The sequence below is a fragment of the Otolemur garnettii genome, unplaced genomic scaffold (assembly GCF_000181295.1).
Source record: "Otolemur garnettii isolate 467f Iridium unplaced genomic scaffold, OtoGar3 scaffold00020, whole genome shotgun sequence".
Lineage (NCBI taxonomy): Eukaryota > Metazoa > Chordata > Mammalia > Primates > Galagidae > Otolemur > Otolemur garnettii.
In genome coordinates this window covers 19,935,044-19,954,319 of record NW_003852415.1, presented here as the reverse complement: position 1 = coordinate 19,954,319, position 19,276 = coordinate 19,935,044, and the positions used below count along the sequence as shown (strand labels likewise).

The window sequence follows — 19,276 nt, the reverse complement described above, 5'->3', positions numbered from 1 at the left end:
GGGTCCGGGCTGGGGATTCGAACCCACCACCTTAGGTGTACGTGGCTGGCGCCTTAGCCGGTTGAGCTATAGGTGCCGAGCCTCTCTGCTGGATTTTGAGCTTCTCTAAAGTCAAGAGCCAAGCCTCATTCACTGCTGCTTCCCCCAGTGCTAGGCACAGTAGATAGATGCTGAATATTTCAGAAAAAGATGCATGGATCAAAAGTTGGCCTTTGTGTATCAAAGGACACAAACCACAGAGTGAAAAGCAACCTACAGAATGGGAGAAAATATCTGCAAATCATATACATATATGATAATGGGTTAACAACTGGAATATATAAAGAAACTGGGTACGGTGGTTCATGCCTGTAATCCCAGTACTCCGGGAAGCCAAGGCAGGTGGATCTCCCGAGCTCAGGAAATCGAGACCAGCGTGAGCAAGAGCAAGACCCTGTCTCTACTGAACAAAAAAATCCTAACTGGGCATTGTGCCAGGCACTTGTAGTCACAGCTACTTGGGAGGCTGAGGCAAGTGGATCACTTGAGCCCGAGTCCAGGGTTGCTGTGAGCTAGGATGCCATAGCATTCTACCCAGGGCACAGAGTGAGAGAGACTAAAAAAAAAGAATATATAAAGAACTCCTATAACTCAACAACAATAAAATTAACCTAGCTAAAAGTGGGCAAAGGATGCAAAGAAACACTTCTCACAAATTAAAATTACCTTATATCCATTATTATGGATACTATAAAAAAACTGAAAATAACAAGTGTTATGAAGGACATGGAGAAACTGGAACTCATGTGTACTGTTGGTGCTGATGTAAAATGGTACAGCTGCTATGGAAAATAATATGGCAATGTTTCATAGGAAGGGTAAATTGGCTCATGTCTATAATTCTAGTACTTTGGGAGGTCAAGGTGAGAGAGGTGAGAGGATTGCTTAAACTCAAGAGATCGAGATCCTACCTCTACAAAAAATTTTAAAAATTAGCCAGGCATCGGGCAACGCCTATGGCTCAGTGAATATGGCGCGGCTCTCATATACCAGAGGTGGCGAGTTCAAACCCAGCCCCGGCCAACTACTGCAAAAAACAAACAAACAAACAAACAAAACCCAATTATATAAAATTAGCCAGGTATCATGGCCCGTGTCTGTAGTCCCAGCTACTCAGATGGCTGAGGTGGGAGAATCACTTGTGCACAGGAGTTCAAGGCTGTAGTGAACTATGATAGTGCCATCATATTCCAACCTGTATGACAAAGCAATATATTATTTATTAAAAAAGATGATATTAAAAATAGAATTACTATATAATCCAGTAATTCCACATCTCCATATATACCATAAAGAACTGAAAGCAGACTCTTGAAATATTTATACATCCATGTTGATAGCAGCACTATTCACAAGAGCCAAAAGATGGAAGCAACCCAAAGTGTCCATCAGTGGATGAATGGATAAACAAAACATGGCATATACATGAATGGAAGATTATTCAACCTTAACAGGAAATGAAATTTTAACATATATCCTATATAGCATGAATGAACCTTGAAGACATTCTACTGAGTGAAATAGGCCAGTCACAAAAAAGATACATTCTCTGAATCCACTTATATGAGGTACCAAGAACACTCAAATACATAGAGGTAGAAAGTAGAATGGTGGCTGCCAACTGCTGGGGAGGCTGGAGTGGGGAGTTGTTTAATGCAAATGGAGTTTCACTTTTGCAAAGTGAAGAGTTCTGCAGATGGATAGTGGTGATGGTTGCACCACAATGTGTATGTACTAAATTCTACTGAACTGTACACTTAAAATTTGTTAAGATGGTAAACCTTATGTTTATTTTACCAAAATTGAAAAGTGTAAAAAAAAAAAAAAAGGCAGGCCTTCTGGTGCCCTGCCCCAGAATAACTCCCCCTTCAAGGTGAAAGGCTCTGTCTGCAAGGGTGCCCTGGAGAGGAAAAGGACATTATTCATCAGCCCCTAGGCAGTAAAGGAGGGGCACCTGGAGAAATGAAACTTACCCAGGTGGTGGGGGCCATGAGGCCCACAGATCAAACTACAGGCAGGGGACTCTGACTGGTAATGAGCAGGCCTGAACTTGTACCTGCTGGCTGGCCAGAGGTCTGAGCTGTTGACTTCTGTGAAGAACATGAGGCCAGCATGGATCTGGGCTCCCAAGTTGAATATGACCTACCTAGTGCTGGCAGACACTTGAGCGTGACCTGATCCTACCCCTGCTTGTAGAAACAAACCAACCAAGTCCCAGAGACAGAATGCAGCCCCTCATCTCCAATCATGTGTAGTGTCCATTTCTGATAATGTGGGTATGGAAGAGACTCCATCAGGCTCCCGTGCCTTCATATTAACAATTAAGTTGAGCTCCAGCTCCCAGGGTGGAAGTGAGGTGAGGCCTGTAGGAAGGAGAGTGTAAGGAGGGTGTAAATTGCAACTCCTTTCCTATTTTCTCTGGATCCAGCTGTGGGAAGGAGAATATAAGGAGGGTGTAAGTTGCAACTCCTTTCCTATTTTCTCTGGATCCAGCTGACACTGACATCTCAGTGGCCATATGGGTACACTACGTGCACAGAGCCTATGGCCATCACTGTCTTCCTCAGAAACAAATGTTCATAAAACTGGAGGTGTTCTGCCTTACTGCTCCGTGACATGTGGACGCTCAGAGCCCTGCCCTCTGTCTCATAGTTTGACCAAACCCAGGTGGATCCATGGGAGGGCAGGGTAGAGGGTTCTCACTTGCCCTAAACGTGGAGCTTTCCCTGCCCGCCCTTTTCTTTTGGTAATCCTCAAGGTCACAGGACACAGAAACAATGCATGAAAAAGGTTGGCCCGAAAAGTTATCTATTGCGAAGCTGATTTCTCTGCAAATAGTTTAGCTTGGCGATTAGTGCTGGCGATCTGAAGTAGGCAGATCCCCTCTAACCACCAGTACGTAATAGTTGAGGCAACAAAAAACTGGGAAATATGCACCCTGCAATATAGGATGGTTGAGTTGTAAAAATTAAACGGGAAAAACGTGTGCAAAAGTACAGGCACACAGTGGGTACACAATACGTGGACAGCTACTGCACTAAAACTAGATCAAGAACACAGGAAAACTTGAGTTGCCGTGAACGAGCTAGCGTAATTTTTCTGCTGGAGATCAACCGTGTTACCTTGGCCCGCCAGCTCCGGCTTCCCCTCCTCTTGTGCAGAATCACCTGCAGAAGACCAGCGTTCACTTCAACCCCGCTCTTCCTCCCGCATTGCGGTACTCCGCAAGGCAGCCAATCAGATAGCGGCGTTTTCCACAGGGCGGAACTTCCTGCTGCCGGCGCGCACGCCTGCGTACGGTGTGCTGCCCCGGAACTGCGGTAGGCGCTGCCGCTGAGGACGCTGGCGGTTTGTGAGGCAGTTGGGCCATGTCTGAGGGAGCTGGGGCGCCGTCTCCGCACAGTGAGTACCAAAAACTCGAGCGGGGCTGGAGCCACTTCCCGAGAGGGGCTGGGGGCAGGACCCGGACTGTCATCGCTGGCTTCCCCGGGCTGCAGGGTTCCCCAGGTTCAGAGAGGGCGGCCATCCCGCCAAACTGCGTGCCATGGTCCACGCGTCCTGGGCCCCTTCTCCTGGCCTCGCGTCCTGCTGGCCTCGGTGTAGTGCGCCGGTTCAGGCCTGAGACGAAGCGGGAGCGCCGATCACGGGACTGACGCCGCGAGGAAAGACCCTGCACGTTCTGCGACCCTGCAGGTTGCCCTACGCGTCCTCGCCTTCCCTCTAGTGACAGTCCCCGCCCCCTTCTCGCAGTGGAACCCGGATTATTTGTTAACGTGGCGTAGTTTGTACGGTGGGCAAATGTTCACTGTCTGCTAACTTGCTTGTCTCGTCAAGCGCCATGCTAAGTGGGTTTTAACATGCGTCACCCTTTCGTATCGACATAACAATCCTGTGGGACAAATGTCCTTATTCCCGTTTTGCAGACGAGGAAACTGAGGCCCACAGAGTTTAATACAAATACTACCGATGCAGAGCTGGCAAGTGGTGGGGTCTGGATTTGAATCGGAAATTGAAAAGGTCTTTGCCTTTTCCACAGACTCCCTAATCTTTTCTTGGGCTTTCGGAAAAGGGAGAGCATGGATTGAGTTCCACCCAAACGAATTTTGCCTAAATGGTCTTTAAAATGTAGTGAAAAGACTAGATGGGTTTTAAGCCATTTGGTAAAGGCCAGAATGATGGAACAGGCATTTGTCCCTCTGGGGCAAGGCTCCAGAAGGAAGAAAGCTCAGTACACTTTTAATAAAACTCAGCTCTCCCTGGGAGGTTGAGGCAGGTGGATTGCCTGAGCTCACAGGTTTGAGACCAGCCTGAGCCTGAGTGAGACCTCACCTCTAAAAATAGCCAGGTGTTGTGGCAGAGGCCTTTAGTCCCACCTACTCGGGAGGCTGAGGCAAGAGGCTCACTTGAGCTCAAGAGTTTGAGGTTGCTGTGAGCTGTGATGCCCTGGCACTCTACCAAGGGCGACAAAGTGAGACTCTGTCTCCAAAAAAAAAATAAATAAAACTCACCTCTTTACCTGTGCCCCCCTTCCAAAAGAAGCCCTAGCATTCTTTTTCAAAATGGCTTTGTGTGGCTAAATTTATCCACCATGTTTTACGTGATTTTCTTTACTTATACAAAACACAAAACTAAGATACCAAAACCTCCTCCCCTTTCTTAATAGATGAGAGAACTCTGAAGTATGGAGAGAAGTAAATAGCACTGTCCAAAGTCGCACAGTAGGTGTTGGATATGGAATTAAAGCCAGATCTAGCTCATATATCTTCATTTCATCCCCTGTGTACATTCTGTTTCAGGTAAAGCTGCCTGTTCTGTGGTATTTTTTTCCTCCTTTGATCTTCTCTAGCTGGGAACATCTTTATGTCCTCAGTTCTTTGCAGGGCCTGGTACTTGATAGGTTGCTTAGAAAATATTTGTTGAATCAAAATCCTATGCTTGTCAGTCACCGACTTAATAGAGCATTTCTCTTCTTTTCTTTTCAGGAACCATGAAGTTGAAAGAGGCAAAATCAAGGCCAAAGCCACCAAACTATGGCAAATTCCGAACAAAGGGAATCAAAGTTGTGGGGAAATGGAAGCAGGTGAAGATTGACCCAAATATGTTTGCAGATGGACAGATGGATGACTTGGTGTGCTTTGAGGAACTGACAGATTATCAGTTGGTCTCCTCTGCCAAGAATTCCTCCAGTCTCTTCTCAAAGGATGAGCCCAAGAAAAGAAAGGTACAAGCTGTTTCAGAAGAAGAGGAAGGAGAGTCTAGCTCCCCAAAGAAAAAGATCAAGTTGAAGAAGAATAAAGATGTGGCATCTGAAGGAACTAGTATCCAGAAAAAGTTTGAAATCAAAGATGCTGAGCCAGAGTCCCAGGGAGATGGCACCATTATTCCTGATCCAGAGGTAGAGGAGGTGGCATCAGAAAACCTGGCCCATAGTGTTCCAAAAAAGAAGAAAAAGAAAGGGAAGAAAAAGTTGGAGCCTTCCCAGAGCACTACTGCTAAGGTGCCCAAACAGGCAAAGACATGGATGCCAGAAGTTAGTGACCAGAAGGCAGACGTATCAGCTTGGAAAGACCTGTTTGTGCCCAAGCCTGTTCTCCGAGCACTCAGCTTTCTAGGTTTCTCTGCACCTACACCAATCCAAGCCCTGACCTTAGCACCTGCCATCCGTGATAAGCTGGACATCCTTGGGGCTGCTGAGACAGGTAAAGGCAACTCTAGGGGAGGGATTGCTTCTGGATGGAGCCTGTAGTAGGCTAGAGTATGACCAAGAGAGGGGGAAATGTTTAGAATATAACCACAATGCAATGTTGAATGAAGTGTTTAGAAATCACCCAGCTCTGGGTTAAAAACTGCCCCTTCTTGATTGGTACCCTAGTCAGATCACTTAATTGCTCTGAGATGTAAAGACCCCATTACCAAATAGACATAACAACCCTATGGCTTGCCTTACTTGAAGGATTAAGTGCTACAGTAAACTAAAGCTTAAGCAGTATCTTGCAAGTGATCTGTATGTAAATGGTGTATTTTCCTATTCTTAGGACTTTTCCAAATGGCTCAAAGGGATAAGGAAAGATTAGTTCTCTGGAAAGGTAGATAGATCTTCAGGAGCATCAGGAATAATTGTCTTAGTTCTCAACAGTTATCAAAAGGTAAAAAGAGTTGCTGCTTTGGGAGTTGTTGAGTTTCTTGTCATTGGAAGGATTTAAATTCTGTGGTTAACTATTGAGTGGATTTTGTAGAGATTCAGGTGGGAGGTGACTGTTAGGACTAGGCCGTGTTGGGCAGCGCCTGTGGCTCAAAGGAGTAGGGTGCCGGCCCCATATGCCGGAGGTGGTGGGTTTAAACCCAGCGCTGGCCAAAAACTGCAAAAAAAAAAAAAAAAAGGACTAGGCTGTGTTTAAGGTTCCTTATATTGCGAATGAGGTTTGGGAGCAATGACTGGTTGATTCACTGGGTAGACTAGACTACTGACTTGAGGAAGGAACTTGTACTGCCTAGAACTATTAGTCCATTTAGACCAGAAGTATCCAATAGAAATATATACAGCTGTCCCTTGGTATTTGTGGGAGATTGGTTTCAGGAACCCCCTCAGATAACAAAATCACAGATGCTGAAGTTCCTTATATAAATAAAATAGTGCAGTACTTACATATAACCTGTGTACATCTTCTATACTTTAAATCATCTTTAGATTACTTATAATACCTAATACAATATAAATGATATGTAAATAGTTTGTCATACAATGCAGTTTAGGGAATAATAAGTCTGTACATATACAAACACAATTTTTTTCAATTATTTTCAATCCGCAGTTGGTTGAATCCATGGAGGTGGAATCCATGGATATATAGGGGCTGACTGTATCATGTGACCCACATGTAATTTAAAATTTCCTAGGAGCCACATTTTAAAAGTTAAAAAAAGTGAAATTAAGTTTAGCAATATTTAACCAATATATCAAAATATTTCAATATGTAATTCATGTGACATTATTCGTGAGATACTTTGCAGTCTTATTTTTGTAATAGATTTTCAAAATGTGGTATGTGTTTTAGACTTGCAGCCACATGTCATTTTGGAGTAATTACATTTTAAGAGTTCAGTAGACTTTTTAGTGCTTTCAGGTTTTGGAAGAGTGGGGTGGAAACTTGACATGAGGTTCTATCATTGTAATACAGATGGAAGAGCAAGGCAACCCCAGGAGAGGAGAATGAGGTAATAATAATAACTTAGAGCATTTGCTCTGCATTTATAATGTGTCATGCACTGTGTTACCTTGAACTCAGTTTTCATAACCTCCATGAGGTAGATAACTATTATTCCCATTTTACAGGTAAGGGAAAACCTCACAGAGGATAGACAGCTACCCTAAAATTACATAATTGAAGATGATAATGATTGAATTCTAAGCTAGGTCTGTATGTTGTTAAGCATTCTGCTATATTGTTTTGGTAAGTGCAGAGTCCTTGACATGGGTCTCTGAAAGGCAGAGGCAAGATCTATATGATCTACTAGGGCTAGAACCATTTGAATTCATACCCACAGCTCCTGTCAGGCTTTCTTCATGGAATGCTGTAAACCAAGAGGTCCGTAATTCAACTTGGGATAGTCCACACATTGGGGCTGTTAACAGGCTGCTGCCCATGGAATGAGTTCAGTTGACCCTTGAATGACAGGAAGATTAAGGGAATGGGTCCTTCACACAGTTGGAAATCCATGTTTAATTTTTTTTTGCAGTTTTTTTTGGTTTGTTTTTTTTCTTTTGCCGGGGCTGGGTTTTTGAACCCACTTTGGTATATGGGACTGGTGCCCTACTCCTTGAGCCACAGGTGACGCCCCCATGTTTAACTTTTGACTCCCCCACAACATACTAATAGCCTACAATTGACTAGAAGCCTTATCAATAACATAATCACTCATAACACGTTTTGTATGTTATATGTATATTCTAACAATAAATTAAGCTAGAGGAGTAATTAGAGAAAGCATGCTAGTGTCTTGGTATGCTCAGTCTTTATTTTATACTTTGAAAATTTTAGTATTATTTCCTTGGGTTTCTCTAGTGACTAATGATGTTGAACATCTCTTCATGTGCTTATTTGTCATCCATATTATCTCCTATGGTGTCTGTTCAATTCTTGTGCCCATTTTTTTAGATGGGATGTTGTTCTCCTTTTGTAGAGTTTTGACAGTTCATTATATATTCTAGATACATGCTTTATCAAATATATGATTTGCAAATTTTTCTTCCACTTTTTGGATTATTTTTTCATCCTGTCAGCAGTGAGCACAAGGTCTTCCTTTCAATGAAATTCAAATTATCACCTTTTTCTTTATGGGTCATGTTCTTGTTTTATCTAAGAATCGTTTGCCTAACCCAGGATCAACTTCTACCATGTTTTCTTCTAGACATGTTACTAGTTTTAGGTTTTATGTTTCACTCTTTTAAAAATTTATTTCATTGTGAAAATAAACTGTTCCTTATTTTGCATATTGACGGTTAATTATTTCAGCTCCATTTGTTGAAAAACTATTCTTTTCTCACTAAAGTGACTTTGCATCTTTGTTGAAATTTTTTTTGTTTAAGACAAAGTCTCATTCTCTTGCCTGGCCTAGAGTATAGTGGCCAATGGTGTAGTCCAGGCATCCTCAAACTACAGCCCGCGGACCACATGCAGCCACATTTATCCAGCCTGCCAGGTGTTTTTGCCGCCACTGCCTGTCCTGCTTAGCCGCCGACTCGTCCTGGGGGCCCGCAGTCCGGCCCTCCAAAGGTCTGAGGGACAGTGAACTGGCCCCCTGTTTAAAAAGTTTGAGGACCCTGGGTAGTCTCACCTCACTGCAACCTCAGACTCCTGGGCTCACAGGTGCTTTTGTTCTCAGCTCCTGGGATCAAGTGATCCTTTTTTGTCTCAGCCTCCTGATAGCTAGGATTGTAGGCACATGCTGCCACACCACTGCTAATTTTTCTACTTTTTGTAGAGATAGGGTCTTGCTTTTCCTCCGGCTTAGAGTCTTTTCTTTCCCCACTGATCTATTTGTCTCTTCTGGTCAGTATTTCACTATCTTGGTTGTAATGAGTCTTAAAATCAGGCACTATAAAAGTCTTCCAACTTTGTTCTTAGAAGTTATTTCACCTATTCTAGGCCTTTGCATTCCCATATGAATTTTAGAATCGGTTTATCAATTTCTATAAAAATGCAGGCTGCTTTTGAATTGGGATTGCATTGATTACAGAGCAAATTGAAAAAAGATTACTTTTTAACAATATTGAATTTTCTAATCCATGAATGTGGTATATCTCTGCATTTTGTTTAGGTCTTTAACCTTTCTTAGCAATGTTTTATAATTTTTAGTATATAAGTTTTCACATTTTTGTTAGATTTACCCTTAAGCATGTTATATTTTTAATGTTATTGTAAATGGTTATTTAAAATTTTGTATTTCCAGTTGTTGCTAATGAATAGGAGTAGGATGAATTTTTGTATAATGACTTGTATTCAACAACTTGGTATTGTCAGTGGTTTTCTGAGGTTTCCATGGTATTTTCTACAAAGATGATTGTATTATTCATTCTGGTTGCCTTTTATTTCTACTACATCAGCTAAGACATCTTTACAACTTTGAATGAAGTTGTAAGATGGTAGAGTTGAAATGGTAGAGTTGGCATTATTATTTTGTTTCTGGTCTTTGGGGGGAAGCAGTCTTTGACCAGTAAGTCTGATATTAGGGAAAGTGTTTTGTAGATTTTCTTTATCAGGCTGAAGTTCTCTTATATTTTTATTTATTCATTTATTTTCTTTTTGAGACAGAGTCTCAAGCTTTTGCCCTGGGTAGAGTGCTCTGGCATCATAGCTCACAGCAACCTCCAACTCTTGGGCTCAAGCAATCCTCTTGCCTCAGTTTTCCTATTTTTAGTAGAGACAGGGTCTTGATTTTGCTCAAGCTGGTCTTGAACTTGTGAGCTCAAACTATCCACCCACCTTGGCTTCCCCGAGTGCTAGGATTGCAGGTGTGAGCCACTGCGCCTGGCCTCTCTTATGTTTTTAGTTTGCTGAGAGTTTTTATCAGGATCGAATGTTGGATTTTTTTTTTACAGCTGCTTTTCACTGCATATATTAAGATATGTGGTTATTCATTTTTAGTCTGTAGATGCAATTGATTCAAATATGAAATTAACATTCCTGGGATAAACTGAACTTGGTCACAGTGTATTATTGTATTTATATATTGTTAAATTTGATTTACTAAAATTTTGTTGAGAATTTTTGAATTTGTCTTTATGGGGTGTTGGTCTGTAGTTTTAACTACAGATTTACTTTAATATATTTGTTTTAAATATAAACAGACTATAGACTTTAATATATTTGAGATTTTTGTGTTATTTATATCTTCTTGAGTAAAATGTTTTTTACTTGAAGTTCTGTTAACTCTTGATTCATGTATTTTGATGACCTGTTATGAGGTACATAAATGTTTCATGGTTCAGAACGTTATTGTTATATTCTCTAGGTAAATTGTTGGCTCTTTTTCATGATGAAATAGGCATCTTTATCCCAGGTGTTCCTTGTTCTAAAACCTACTTTGATATTGTAGCCATTCCAGCTTTATTTGATTAAGATAAGCCTGGTGTGCTTTCTCCATACTTTTACTTTTCACCTGTTCATGTCTGTATATTTAATGTGGATTTCTTTTAGGCAGCATATAATTGGGTCTTGCTGTTTAATTTGACAATCTCTGTCTTTTAGTTGAATTATTGAGGTCATTTACATTTATTGTGATTTTGACTGATTTACAATGAGTGGATTTAAATGTTATATGGCTATTTTCTTTTAGGCCCAGCTGTTCTTTGTTCCCTTTTTCTACCTTTGTGATTGAGATGGTGTGGGGTGTGTGTGTATTGTCAAGATCTGCTTTTATCCACAGAACACTTCTGATCCTTAACAAGTGGGTTTTTCCCAAACCAACAACCAGTTCAGCAAACCTCTATATACCAACTAGGTGTTCCACAGTTCCATTCAGTTCAGACACTTATCTACCTGTAGTTAGTGTCATTCTTAAGGATTTAGTCCAGTGAGATTGCACCCCATTCCTGATGCTAATCACAAGTATTGGGCTTTAGGTACTTTTGATAGACTGGCTACAAACTGGCCACAACACTCTCCTTAGGTTAAATAACTTACCATATTGGCTCACAGAAATCAGGAAAACACTTCACTTAAATTTGCCTGTTTATATATAATAAAAGATACAACTCAGAAACAGCCAGATGGAAGGAGGATCCTGCCTCCTCCCAATACCAGCTTAGGGCAAGCTTTGGAGGAGACAGGATGTGAAGTTTCAATACCCTCTGGTATTTCAGTACCACCCTTGATATGTTTACGAATCCTTAAGCTAATTTCTGGAAGCTTCTATTACATGGATGATTGATTAAATCATTAGCCCATTAATGATAGAGGTCAATCTCCAGCCCATTTTTATTCCCTAAAGGTTGAGGGGCACAGGGAGTTGAAAGGTACAACCCTCTTATCACATAGTTGATTCCTCCCCCACCAGCTCCCAGGCTTCTAGGGACTCTAGCCATCAGCCATCTCATTAACATACAAAACAATGCTCCTGGAGGCCCAGCCTGCTAGTGGCTCCTACCTGTAATCCTATCATTCTGGGAGGTGGAGGAGGGTAAATCACTTGAACTTGGAGTTTTAAGACTGCCTAAGCAAGAGTGACACCATCTCCACACCTTCTCTACTGAAAAAAAAAATTTTTTTAGCTGGGTGTTGTGGTAGGTTACCATAGTCCCAGCTACTCGGAAGGCAAAGGCAAAGAAGATCTCCTGAGCCAAGAGTTTGAGGTTGCTGTAAGCTATCATGACAACATAGCACTCAACCCCAGGGTGGCAGAGTGAAAAAAAAAAAAATCAAAAAGCAATACTCTTAAACTACTACGATATTCTTAGAGTTTTATAAGGTCTTGGTCTTGTATTAGGAACTAAAGTAGGGTGACCAGATTTTAACATTTGTAAAGTGGGACAACATGGCGGGGGAGGGGAGAGCAGGACAGGGCAGGGCAGGGCCTGACAACAATGCAAACTTTGATAAGCAGTTCTCGATAATCACTTCTCAATAATTATTTGTTATTATTACAGTTTAACATTATAAAATTAGGCTTGGTGCCTGTGGCTCAAGTGGCTAAGGTGCCAGCCACATACACCTAAGGTGGCGGGTTCAAATCCAGCAAGGCCCGCCGAACAACAATGACGGCTGCAACCAAAAAAAAATATCTGGGCGTTGTGGTGGGCACCTGTAGTCCTAGCTACTTGGGAGGCAGAGGCAGGAGACTCACTTGAGCCCAGGAGTTGGAGGTTACTGTGAGCTGTGATGCCACGGCACTCTACCCAGGGGGACAGCATGAGGCTCTGTCTCAAAAAAAAATTAAAAAAATTTTTAAAAATTATAAAATTAACAAAAATAATATAAAACTCATATTCTGGAGAAATAGCCACATATGGCAGTGTTATGCCCGAAATTTCCCCAAAGTGGCCCCAGCAAACTGTCCAAGACACACTCCAATGTAATAAGCAAGAGGTGAGTTTTATTCAGCCCGGGAAGCCCAAGCCTGGACTCTCCTGGTGTACACACCGAGGAAGAGCCCCGAACTCGGGGTAGAGCAAGTTTTTATGGGATACAGAAAGCAAGAAGGGTAGGGTCCGTTACGAATACACTCTTGATTGGTGGTTAGTGATTTCATTAGTAAAGGAGGATTTGCATTGGTGGTTGATGATTTCACTAGTAAAGGAGAATTTGGATTGGTACAGGTGAGGGGTGGGGGGTGTCTTAACCAGGGGCTAGAGTTGGTGCAGCCTGATTAGGTGGCTGGAGGGAAATACCTGTATTTCAAGGAAGTAGAAACCTATTGCCTATTATGGGAGCTGTTCAAGGGAACTGATACTTATTGCCTATTATGGCAGCTGTCTGCCTTAGGTGACTCAATTCAACGGCTTAATGGCTGTGCAACCAGGGGTGGGGGAGGCAGCAGGGAGTGGCCCTGCAGGTTAACAGAGCTCATGTCGTATACAACAAAATGGTGCTGGTCTGGCCCTTACAGGGGCCGAAAACCATATATTCCCTTCCTGTTCTCCAGCCCATTCGTGCATTCTTTCCAAAAATGTGGGACTTTTTAAAAATGCCGCGGGACATGGGACAAATTGTTAAAAAGCAGGACGTCTGGTCACCCTAAACTAAAGACTAAAACCAAATATTATAACAAGCTGCCCTTATCACTCAGGAGATTACAAGGGTTTTAGAAGCTCTGTGCTAGGAAATGGGGGACAGAAACCAAATATATGTTTACTGATAACCATTTTATGTTTTTTGTCTTATTAGCAATAATTCTTTTTTATGTCTCTTTAGTGATTGCTTTGGGTTTATAATATGCATCTTTATCATAGTTTACCTTCAAGTGATATACTGTATCACATATAGGGTAAGAACCTTAGAATAGTAGTTTCCATTTCTCTCCTTGGTGGTTGTTACTGTATACCTTATTTCTATGTGTGTTAGAAATCCCAACATATATTTTCATGTTTTTGATTTAAAAAATTATTTTTATAGAGAAAGAAGAGAAAGAAGTTGTGTATATGTGTACTGTTTTTATCTGTGTAGTTATCATTTCTGATAGTCTTCATTCCTTTATGTAGATCTAAACTTTCAACTAATAAATCATCTTTTCTTCTACATGAAAGACTTTCTTTAATATTTCTTATAGTCATATCTGCTGCTGAATTAATTATTTTAGCTTTTGTATGCTTTATTTGACATCTGTGGGTTTTTTTGAGAGTCACACTGTTGCCTAGGTAGAGTGCCATGGAGTCATCATAGCTCACAGCAACCTCACTCTCTTTAACTTAGGTGATCTTCTTAAGCCTCCCAAGTAGCTGAGACTCCAGGTGCCCACCACTAAGCCAGCTAGTTTTTCTATTTTTAGTGGAGATGGGGTCTTGCTCTTCCTCAGGCTGGTCTTCTGAGCTCAAGCAATCCACCTGCCACAGCCTCCCAGAGTGCTAGGATTACAGGTGTGAGCCACTGTGCCTGCCCACTTCGCATCTGTTTTGACAGATTTTTGCTAGATGTAGAATTGTAAGATTGCCAGCTTTACTTTCTTTAGGTTTTTTAGATAAAAATATTGCTACACTGTTTTCTGGCTTTTATTGTTTCTGATGAAAAGTCTGCTATTTTTCTTGTCTGAAGTTTATTTTTGCTCTTTTTTCTTATAGTTCTTGCTTATTGTACCTTCTTAATGTGTTTAGTTATTTTATTTATTTATTTATTTTTGAGATAGAGTCTTACTTTGTAGCCCTTGGTAGAGTGCTGTGGCGTTACAGCTCACAGCAACCTCCAACTCTTGGGCTTAAGCGATTCTCTTGCTTCAACCTCCTGAGTAGCTGGGATTATAGGCGCCCGCCACAGTTCTTTTGTTGCAGTGTCATTGTTGTTTTAGCTGGTCAGGGCCGGGTTCGAACTCACCACCCTGGGTATATAGGGCTGGAGCCTACCCACTGAGCCATAGGTGCCACCCTGTTATTTTTAATTGAGAGTTATTCATTTCCTTTGAGAATTACTTACGAAAATTCTTTGAGACCTATAGTAAAGATTTCTTCAGAGAGCACTTACTTGCTTCTGCCTGGGGCATTACTTTGGAGCTACTTCAGATTCTCAGCTTGATTTGTCTTCTTTGTTTTGACCACCCAGATGAAGCGAATTTGATTTCCATATGCATTGAAAGGTCAGTTTAAAAATGTTCAGAACTGACAAAAGTATTATATTTAATTTTTTTTTAAAGTAAGAAAATTTTCTTTTATTTCCTTCTACCTCATCAAAGAAAGGTCTTGGGAAACTATTGTATAGAATTCATTTCTTGCCCCCTCCCACAATATATTGTTCCTTCACAGCAACAAAACACAAAAATTTGCCCTTTATCTGTTTATAGTTTCATTGCTTAAATGTTTGTAGTTCATCACTGGTGACCTTGGGCCTCCATGTCAGTCTGCTAGACTTTCTCTAAGACTCCTAATTATACTTATCTCTGTTTGCAATGCTATCAGGGAACCTATACAAAACAGAGGAGCTTTGGGTTGGTCAGGATCATACTTGGCTATTTCCACATTGCTCATTCTGTGCAAAGGAAGGAATTCCAGACAAAAGTATGTGCATCTGTTGATTCACATTGTGTTTGTTTTGCTTTTTACCTCTAAGGAAGTGGGAAAACTCTTGCCTTTGCCATCCCAGTCATTCATGCAGTGTTGCAGTGGCAGAAGAGGGAGCCTGTTCAAAGTAACACTGAAGCACCACCTGGACAGACCAAGACTGAGGCCAGAGCTGAGACTAAATCATCAAGCAAGGCTGGAAATGAGTCTGGAGTGTTGCCTGATGAGACTGGAATTGAGAGTGAAACACTGCCCACTGAGGCTGGAGCTGAGTCTGGGGTGCTGCTCAACAAGGTCAGAGCCAAGACAGTAGGCACCGTCTCAGACCAGGCACTACTCTTCTGTGATGATGATGCTGGTGAAGGGCCTTCTTCCCTGATCAACGAGAACCCTGTCCCCGAACAAAATGAGGATGAAGAAGAAAAGCTTGACAAAGAGCATACTGAAAAGTTAAAACAAGAGTCAGATGGCAAAAATGCCATCTATAAAGCATATCCAAAGCATCCTCTGCTTGGACTTGTTCTGACTCCTACTCGAGAACTGGCTGTCCAGGTCAGACAACACATTGATGCTGTGGCCAAGTTCACAGGTGAGGTTTCATTGCAGTTCATCAGCATTTTTTAAGTGAATCCTAAATGGTATTAGAACTTTATTCTGTCAGGGAATTCCTTTGGGGAAGGGCTGCACAACAGAAATTTTAATTTTATAATAAAAGCAGTGGTTAATTACCACATTCTTGCTACATGCAAGACACATTGCTAAGCACTTTACCTACATAATTGATTCTGTGTATTCATTCCTACACCAATAACTGTGAAAAGTCCTCCACCAGAGAGGAAAACATTTGGCATTAAAGGAGCTTCAGATTATACCTAATTGAGGGGAATGGGAAAACAGCTACAGGTAACATCATTCCTAGTATGGTAGTGCCCCACTCCTTAGTTTTCCTAGGCTTTGCCTGGCTTCATATCCAATCCTTCTCTTGTGGTTGGAAGGGAGGGGAGTAAAAGGAAATGAGGTTGGAGTAGTAGACAAGGCCTGGATTACAGAAGATTTGTTAAGCCTTCTAGGAGTGGCACCAATAATCAAATCAGGCCAGCTTTTTTAGCATCCCCCTGTCTTCCCCCCCCCCCACCCCAAACAGGGAGCTGTGTTGGTGATTGTCTCTGGTACTCTGAGGGCATTTGTGTCAGTTCTGTAAGAAAGTAAGCAGCCAGACTGAATAACTTCTTTCCCTAATGTGTTCTGTCCCATAGGAATTAAAACTGCTATTTTGGTTGGTGGAATGTCCACACAGAAACAGCAGAGAATGCTGAAGCGCTGTCCTGAGATTGTGATTGCCACCCCAGGCCGGCTGTGGGAACTAGTTAAAGAAAAACACCCTCATTTGAGCAATCTTCGGCAGCTCAGGTGATATATGGTACCTTTCCTTTTCCCCTTCATCCCTTTTTCTGAAATGAGCTTCAAATGACATGGTGTGGACAGTGCCTTATCACAAAATGCCATGGTGTGGTGTCATCCAAACCCTAGGCTTTAGAAAGTCAAACATGCATGAGGAAGGTTAGTTGAAGCCCTGGTGCCGTGGTGGTGGTAGTGGTGTACATCTAGGTGTGGGTGTGTGTAAGGTTAGGGTGGGAGTAAGGTGTGCTGTAGATGATGATTCTTACCTTCCACTAACCAGTGATGTGTATCTGTCTGGATCTATAGGTGTCTAGTAATAGATGAGGCTGACCGGATGGTTGAGAAAGGCCATTTTGCTGAGCTCTCACAGCTGCTAGAAATGCTCAACGACTCCCAATACAACCCAAAGAGACAAACACTTGTTTTTTCTGCTACACTAACCCTAATTCATCAAGTTCCTGCTCGAATCCTTCATAAGAAACATACAAAGAAAATGGACAAAACTGCCAAACTTGACCTCCTCATGCAGAAGATTGGCATGAGAAGCAAACCCAAGGTCATTGATCTCACAAGGAAGGAGGCCACAGTGGAGACACTAACAGAGACCAAGATTCATTGTGAGACTGATGAGAAAGACTTTTACCTGTACTACTTCCTGATGCAGTATCCAGGCCGCAGCTTAGTGTTTGCCAACAGTATCTCTTGCATCAAACGCCTCTCTGGGCTCCTCAAAGTTCTGGATATCATGCCACTGACCCTGCATGCCTGTATGCATCAGAAGCAGAGGCTCAGAAACCTGGAGCAATTTGCTCATCTGGAAGAGTAAGTCAGGCCTGTCCTCAGAGGCCTACCCTCTAGTTACTGGGCTTAAGGGGGCCAAAATGGTGGGGAAATCATGGGAAAGTTACCTTCTATCACAGGAGTTCTATAGGTAGAAGGTAGCCCTCTCCGATCACATTTAACAAAGTCACCCCTGTTTATTGGATTTGGATGCTGTTAATGCCCTACAGAAACTTACATAATAATGCATAATGGTGATAATATTTACTATTATTAAATACTTAGGAAGATAAGTCCTGTGCTAGCCCTTTAGATGTATTAATCACTCTATCTCCTACCATCCTTGAGAAGAAGCAGAATAGATTCCTGGTAAAGCACACAAAATCTGGAACCAGATGCCTGAGATCAAATCCTGGCTCTCTCATTTCATAGCTGATCAAGTTATTTAACTACTCTGTTTTAATTTTCTCATTATTGGGATAATAATAGAAGCTACATCATAGGGTTGTTACCAGGATTAAGTGATTGTGAATTCATGCATATAAAGTGTTTGGAACACTCTCTGGCTTGTAGTATGTACTTGCTAAATGTTAGTTTTAATAATTTCTAGTCCCACTACTACCTCTTATTATCATTATCTCTTTTCTCATTTTATAGATGAAAAAATGAGGTCTAGAAAAGTCAAATTAGTTTGCCAAGGTTTCTCAGCCTGGAAGTGGGAGAGCTGGGCCTCAGACAAGTCTGCAAGACCCCTGAGCCCATGTGTCTCACCTTCTGCTTCTGTCTTTGTCCGTCTGCCTTTGGACCAGACTGACATTCAGGGAGCAGGCTGCAGATTGTCAAGATCAGGAACTGGGACACTGAGGGTGACTCTAAATTGCCTTTTGCCTGGTAGTGTTTTGTCAGGTCACAAGGTGATTATTTCTCAAATAAGTGTTTGGTTTGACTCTTCTTGAACATTGTTAAGTAATGTGAGTGGGATTATCTCAGAGCAGGGCTTGGCAAACGATAGCCCACATGCCAAATCTTGCTTCCTGTTGTTTGTTGAAGAGATGAGAGTCTTGCCTAGGCTGGACTTGAATTCCAAGCAATCTTCCTGTTTCAGCCTCCCCTTTAGCTGGGACTATAGGTGCATGACACTGTGCCTGGGTGCTACTACATATTTTAATAATAAAATTTTATTGGAACACAGCAAAACCCAAGTATGTATTGTTTACAGCTACCTTTGCACTGAACTGGCAGAATTGAACAGTTGCCAGAGAGATGGTATGATAAAGCAGAAAATTTGCTATCTGGCTCTTTATGGAAGGTGTTTGCTGACCCTGACTTATAGCAATGTTTTACAAACTAATTTGCATCACATTCTTCAGCCCTAGATAAGGGCTAGGGCCATTGAAGAACCAGAATCTTAACTTTTTGAGTCATGCCTCAAGTGCTTTTGACTTTCCTCGTACCACACATATTTATCTTGTGCTCACTATGAACCCGGCATTATTCTAGGTGCTGTAATACAATAGTGAGTAATGCAGAGTCCTTGCTCACAGAGCTTACATTCTAGTGGAGGGGAAGAGTAAATTGCAAATAAGTCCACAGTATATCAAGTGGTGCTATGAAGTAGATTGAGCAGGGAATGGGGAAAGGAGACTAGATACATGTGGTCAGGGAAGCCTTTTCTGGAAAGATGAGATTTGAGCAGAGAGCTAAAGAAAGAAATAAAGTGAGTGGCTCAGCGCCTATAGCTCAACCGGCTAAGGCGCCAGCCACGTACACCTAAGGTGGCGGGTTTGAGTCCCCAGCCCGGACCCGCCAAACAACAATGACGGCTGCAACCAAAAAATAGCCGGGCGTTGTGGC

General features: G+C 42.0%; 1 protein-coding gene across 1 annotated transcript in view; it reads left to right on the top strand.

The window, feature by feature from the left end:
- Positions 1-3,364: 3,364 nt before the first annotated feature.
- The window catches only part of DDX24 (DEAD-box helicase 24), a 22,643-nt gene continuing 6,731 nt past the window's right edge, over positions 3,365-19,276 (top strand). The window contains exons 1-5 of the mRNA XM_003787009.3: positions 3,365-3,441; positions 5,022-5,738; positions 15,291-15,830; positions 16,498-16,651; positions 16,949-17,464. Coding sequence (XP_003787057.2) covers positions 3,408-3,441; positions 5,022-5,738; positions 15,291-15,830; positions 16,498-16,651; positions 16,949-17,464 — 1,961 coding nt within the window. The 5' untranslated portion in view covers positions 3,365-3,407. The remainder of the gene's footprint in view (positions 3,442-5,021; positions 5,739-15,290; positions 15,831-16,497; positions 16,652-16,948; positions 17,465-19,276) is intronic.